Below are 7089 nucleotides of genomic sequence, written 5' to 3'. Positions count from 1 at the left end.
ACCAGACCCGACCCGACCCGACCCGACCCGACACGACACGACCAGACCAGACCAGACCCGACCCGACACGACACGACACGACACGACACGACACGACACGACACGACACGACACGACACGACCAGACCCGACACGACACGACACGACACGACACGACACGACACGACACGACACGACCAGACCCGACCCGACCCGACACGACACGACACGACACGACACGACACGACACGACACGACACGACACGACACGACCAGACCAGACCAGACCAGACACGACACGACCAGACGTCGTGACCAGACCAGACCAGACCAGACGTGACCAGACGTCGTGACCAGACCAGACCAGACACGACCAGACCAGACCAGACCAGACCTGACCAGACCAGACCAGACCAGACCAGACCTGACCAGACCAGACCAGACCAGACCAGACCAGACCAGACCAGACACGACCAGACCAGACCAGACCAGACCAGACGTGACCAGACCAGACCAGACCAGACCAGACCAGACCAGACCAGACCAGACCAGACCAGACACGACCAGACCAGACCAGACACGACCAGACCAGACCAGACACGACCAGACCAGACACGACCAGACCAGACCAGACACGACCAGACCAGACACGACCAGACCAGACCAGACCAGACCAGACGTGACCAGACCAGACCAGACCAGACCAGACCAGACACGACCAGACCAGACCAGACACGACCAGACCAGACACGACCAGACCAGACACGACCAGACCAGACACGACAGACAAGACAGACAGACTCAGAGCCGGCCTGGGTGATCCATGGCCGAAAAGCAACGGGGTGAGTGCTTTTAGATCGGCTTTTTTCACTATTTGTAGTACGACAATGTATATTGGGCCTAGCATCCCTATTCCGGGGGGGTGAAAATAGCCGATCTACAAGCTCACATCGTGTCGCATAGATCCTCTATTTTCAGCGAAAGTGTCAAGCTTTCTTTTACTTATGTTGCTATAATCAGTGCTTCTCAAACTTTTTCATGTCAAGGACCCCAAAAGGATATGTATTTGGCCGCCCGCGGACCCCCATCTCAAAATATTTTCTTCCAGGGACACCCAGAAGCAAAGTGTTGAATTACAATTACAAATTTTCCAAAATAGCAGATCTACAAGCTCGTAGCACTATGAGCTTGTAGATCTGCTATTTTTGAATAGCCAAAGTATAAAATAATGGTCATAGCTGATTTCTAAAATGACACAGATGCGTTCCCGGATTGAATGGGTCAATTAGCTCAATTAGCTCAATGTCTTCATTCATACTGAGGCTCGTTTGTCTTTTGTTGAAGTGCTGCCAAGTCCCGGCTCCTCCTCCTCATACGTGCAAACACTCTGCATTCTGCCAATAAATGTAAACCACAAGTGTAACGCCATCGTCCACGGGGACTTTTATCAATCAATGGCCAACACACTGTTTTAATTGTTAGCCGGCTGCGAGAAGAAAAAAACAACATCCTCCTCCGTGCTCTGCTGTGAGTTTGATGGTGAAGTTAGAAACAGGCCTTTGTTACGTAATGGCCACTCTGCCACTATATACTCCATCTGGGAGTCCTCCTAGCTCCGTGCAAACAGGCGCGTGTGAGAGCGCATATGTGGGTGAGAGCAAGATGTGGATTGGAGAGAGAGGAGCGAGGGAGTGTGTGTGTGTGTGTGTGTGTGTGTGTGTGTGTGTGTGTGTGTGTGTGTGTGTGTGTGTGTGTGTGTGTGTGTGTGTGTGTGTGTGTGTGTGTGTGTGTGTGTGCGTGCGTGCGTGCGTGCGTGCGTGTGCAGGGACGTCACAGGCTCTCAGAAGGTGGGGGGGATGGACCTTCGGTGGACTATACCCCTTATTATTTTACACTTTAGCCATTCAAAAATAGCAGATATACAAGCTCATAGCGCGGCACCGAGTTTTTTTCCGTATTTTGGTTACTTTATTTCGGTTTTAAGGTCCTTACACACCGGCGAAAATAGCGAATATACGCAAAATTCGGACTCGTTCCGAATAATTAAAAGACGCTTTTTCGCTTCGCTTTTTCGCTTTTTCGCTCCATGTACGGAGCCATTGACTTTATAAGGTTTTAAAAAAAAACGCATTATTCGCACGAAAAAAACGCCCCGGTGTGTAACAACCTTTAGGGTTAGGGTTAGGGTTAGGTTATTTAATTCTTATTTTTGCCTGATTTTACCGATTTATTATCAAAAAGAAAAAACATTTAATTATTCTTTTTATATTTTTTCAAAAAAAATCACGGATCTATGTGAGTGAGGGTGTCGCGTCGTACGCACAGTGAATGGCCGTGACGCCCCTGTGTGTGTGTGTGTGTGTGCGCGTGTGCGTGTGCGTGTGTGTGTTTGAGAGTGTTTACCAATCCAAACAATCGCTTGAAACAGTACAAAGCATTTATTTTCTGATGGCCTCATTCATGGAAATTGTCAACAAATCCCACTTCCTGAATGAGCTACAGTGCGTGCGTGCGTGCGTGTGTGTACGTGTGTGCGTGCGCATGTGTGTGCATGTGTGTGTGTGTGGGTGTGTGCTTGTATTACTATCATTGTGAGGGCCAAATGTGCCCACAAGTATAATATAATTTGAGAAATACTGTAGACATTGTGAGGATTGTTTAAAGGTTCAAAACTGAGGCTCGGTGCATAACTGTAGTCCCGGGTCTCCAGAAGGTGGCATAGCGGTTTCCTGTTCCAGGTCATTTCCCCATAGCTTCGTTTGATTGGCTCGGCAGCAGGTTTGATAGTAGCAGGCTGGTGAGTGGGTGGCTCCGGCGTGTTCCTCCTCAGTGGAAATGGGTGCAATGTGTCCAAGCGCCCAGCCGCCCACTAACTGCATCTGGGCCAAATCTGTCCCCTGATTTGGCCACAGTGGCACCAAGCCCCTGATTCTATGTATTATGTAAGCCTGCAGGATCACACTGTTTGGTGAGTTAAAGCCCTATTTTCAACAGTTTCAAAAGTAATTTCAAAACATTTGAAAAGCGATTCAACATGTTTCCAGATCTGCTATTCTAGAGGAATTAACAAACTTGAATACTATATATTTTTAAATCCCCTACAGTATTATAATGCCCAAAATAGGGTATTATATTACCTATTACTGATGAATTGAGTACACTGGACCACAATGGAAACAAGCCCTGGGGCTTTTTGTGTTACCCTTTTAGCGTAACCTTTGACTGTACTACCTGTGCTGTTAACAAACTGATTGAAAAAGTATTCAATCAATCGATCAATCAATCAAAACTCTCAGCTCCTCCGAGAGCAAACCGTCCATTGTGGGATATATATATATATATATATATATATATATATATATATATATATATCCCTGGCACAAAATATTTTTAGATGGGGTCCGTGGCCAAATACAGGCTAATTTGGGGGTCCTTGAAATGATGGAGGGATGAAACAGGAAGTAAAGTGTGGGAATGGAGACAGGAACTGATGACATGATAGATGGCTATGGTTTACCAAGAGCCACTGAACAGCGCCACTGTGTGTGTGTGTGTGTGTGTGTGTGTGTGTGGGTGTGGGTGGGTGTGTGTGTGTGTGTGTGTGCGTGTGCGTGTGCGCGTGCACACACACACAGCAATATGTGTGCACGTCTTCACATGCAAGCCTTCAATTGCATGTTGACAAAATGCTGGCATGTGTTTGTGTGTGTCTCTAAGTGCGTGTGCCTGTGCCTGTGCCTGTGCCTGTGCGTGTGTGCGTGTGTGCGTGTGTGTGTGTGTGTGTGTGTGTGTGTGCACACCTACTGCATGTGCAAGCCTTCAATTGCACGTTGAAGAAACGTGTGACATTACTCAATAGTGCCAACACTTCCACTTGAACCCACAACGGACCAGTATTATCTGGATCAGAGCCTGCAGGGCTGCTTGCGTCCTATACCACCAGGAAAAGGACCTATAATAATGAGCTACCCGTGGCCTACAGTAGCTTGTATAACTGCAGCGTGGATCAATGTCTTTTATCGCCACGTTGTAAAACTCGAGGGGTCCGGCAGCGCCCCGAGGCAAAGAGAGAAAGAAAGAAAGAAAGAAAAACAGGCACGAGGCTAAGTCAGCAAGGCAGTAGAAGAGAAAAAAAGAAAGGCATGCCGACCACGTCAACGACACTACGCGCAACCCAAGTATAAATCAGGGGAAACACTCTGCTGGATGAGAACTGTTTGTCTCCAAGCCTTCCATGTTGTCCACATGTTAGTGGCCATTAACTCGGTACATGTATGGGCTTCTGGCCTGCAGGGTGGTAGGGGGTGTTGACTGGGGGGGGGGGGGGCACTCATGCCAAGCACAACCTGATAGACATCTGGCTCGCCCAATCAATGACTGTCAATACTAGGGTGCAGGGTGTTAGCCTGAAAACCAGACGAATCTGCCAGTTCCAAAAAGAAAAGCCCTCGGCAGATTAATCTGGCCCCGCTCGGTTGTGATTGGATTTAGCTGCCCTCGAAATTGTGGGGCACCAATCAGGACCCTGTATGCAAATATGGGGAAGGTTTATCACCAGAGGCATTTTTTATAATGGTGTGTGTGTGGGGGGGGGGGGGGGGGGCTTTCAGGTAGGAAGGGGTCAATGGGACCTAGCATGTGACATTGATGGTGCATCAGTGGTTCCCAAACTTTTCTGGATTAGGACCCTCTTGAAAATCTCTAAAGCGTTCACGGCCCACCCACGCCCTCAGCCAGCTCCACGGAAGAAGCCACATGGGAGTGGCATCCTTTCCCCACTGCTCTTTTTTCTGTAAATATTGATACTATTGCTGTTGTTACCGATATGTCATGTATTATATGTTTTGTTGATGAATTGAGTAAAAGAGACTCATTTTAGCAGAGCTTTATTGACGGTACTGCCCTACAGTTAACAAACATGTAAAGTATTCAATCAATCAATCAATCAAAGCCATTCAGCTGCTGTGTTATGTGGTCAGAGTGCTCATTTTAATCACCAATCAATCGATTGCGTTCCGGCTTGGATCAGTGGAACCAACGTAGTATATACTTTAAGTTCACAATGAAACCTCATTTGTTAAGGTTTTAAAGAAAGAATACCATGACCTTTTAAAATATTATATTGTCATTAAAATCTTTGTGTTTTGTCAATTATTTGGGGGCCCCCAGGGCCTGCATGGCACACACAGCTGCACACTCACAAACACACAAACACAGCATGAAGCTGTCTGTATGCAACAGCTTGTAGTGGGATTGGGGAGACAACAGGCATCAGCTTCCCTGATTGGCCAACCCAACCCAGCGGCTTCCCGGATTGGCCGGGCTTCATGTGACATCGTGCCAGCGTACCCATATAATGGCAGTGCGTGCATGAGTTCACATAACCAGACACAAGGAATACATGTACGTACAAGGTTGAGTGCTGTTGTGTGAGATGTTGCAGTGGACGGTGTATCTCAAAGGAGAACCAAAGAGATACCATAAGGCTGCTGTAGCAGTGGGGCACAGGGTGTACTCATTCGGAGGGTACTGTTATGACGAGACCTACCAGTACAACATGGGTCAGATTGACGTGCACATCTTCCACACCGTGTCTTTGCGCTGGAGGAAGTTGCCCCCGGTGACAGCCGAAAGTGGAGAACGTCCCCTCGAGGTTCCCTCCATGCGCTATGACCACACCGCCGTGCTGATAGAAGACACCATCTACATCTGGGGAGGGAGCAGCAAGGACACGAGGGAGGACAGCAACGTTCTTTATGCGTTTGACATCGACACCCACAGATGGTTCAAGCCCGATGTTTCCGGGACTGTTCCGGAGGCGAGGTACTTCCACTCGGCCTGTGTCTTGGGGCAGGTCATGTATATCTACGGAGGATGCACCCGATGCACTGACATCTACAAGTTGGACACCACCACAATGGTCTGGTCCTTGATAAACACTGGAAGCTGGCAGGCACCTGCTTCATTTTGGCATTCCGCCACCATCATTGGGACAAAGATGTTTCTATTTGGGGGCATAAGGCACCATGACGTGGACCCCTACCATAATATCAGAGTGTTTGACACAGAGACCAACAGCTGGCTGAGCATGCCTTCAGCACAGCTTCTTCCCGAAGCACGGTGGAGTCATTCAGCCTTTGCCTACAATGGAGAGCTGTACATATTTGGTGGCGCCACCCGGAGCTTCAATGATTTTTGGAAATTCAATCTAAAGACATTCTCTTGGGCGAAGGTTCATCTGAAGGGGAACGGCCCTTGTACCAGGATGTCCTTTATGTGCTGCTGCATGGTGGGAGACCGAATTATCCTATTTGGAGGATACAGCACACCCGATGACCTGTTCATCTTGGATTTAAGTCCCTGCCTGAAGACATTGTGCAAGCTAGCGGTTATTCAGTACCGTCTGGAGCAGTCGGAACTCCCTCATAACATCAGATGGGAACTGGCAGCCATGACTACCAACAGCAACAGGAAAAGGAACAGCCCACTAAAAAAGAAATGAATATAGCTGCAAGCAGAAATGATCGGGCTCCCGCACCTTTGTACACATTGGGACGAATGGCAGGTACCGTGCTGTTACCGGTGGAGCAAAACGATTCCAAACATAGGAGTAGTTTGTTAAAGTATTGAGACAATAACTTGCAGTTGCCAGTAGGTGATGCTAAGTCTATGATTGAACATTGGCCTATAGATTTCTTCATTCCGGAACTTTAATCAAACCTTTGGAGTTGCAACAGTTTATTTTTCAGAAGTACGCCGTACCGCCAACACAGCGGTATTTCACATAAACTCATAATCTTCACAATAATTTCTAAAATTCTGACCACGCCATTAACTTTCATTTTATAAGATTAGGTTAAAGATTTCAAATATACAATTTGTCCTGGGTTTCATCATGATTACAGCCCCAATACTGACTTCCATTATAAATATTATTAAAGTTAAATATTTCAAAAATATAAAACGTACATGAAAACATTTAGTGGAGTTACAACACTGCCTACTGGCAGTGTGCATACAAAGTGTGAAGCTGATCAGTTTAGCAATTTGCGAGATTCGCTCCGGACATTAAAATGTGGCTATATGTATCTTCGAGATGATAGACTGTAG

General features: G+C 47.4%; 1 protein-coding gene across 1 annotated transcript; it reads left to right on the top strand.

The window, feature by feature from the left end:
- Positions 1-5413: 5413 nt before the first annotated feature.
- LOC311040090 (kelch domain-containing protein 3-like) lies at positions 5414-6481 on the top strand (the record flags this gene model as incomplete). Its single annotated transcript, XM_084050161.1, has 1 exon — positions 5414-6481. One exon carries the CDS (start codon positions 5414-5416, stop codon positions 6479-6481), a length of 1068 nt encoding a protein of 355 aa, XP_083906287.1.
- Between the last annotated feature and the right edge of the window lie 608 nt (positions 6482-7089).

This window comes from Gymnoscopelus microlampas, assembly GCF_963454915.1.
Source record: "Gymnoscopelus microlampas genome assembly, chromosome: 23".
In the NCBI taxonomy this organism is placed as follows: Eukaryota; Metazoa; Chordata; class Actinopteri; order Myctophiformes; family Myctophidae; genus Gymnoscopelus; species Gymnoscopelus microlampas.
This window is presented reverse-complemented; position numbering and strand designations above follow the sequence as displayed.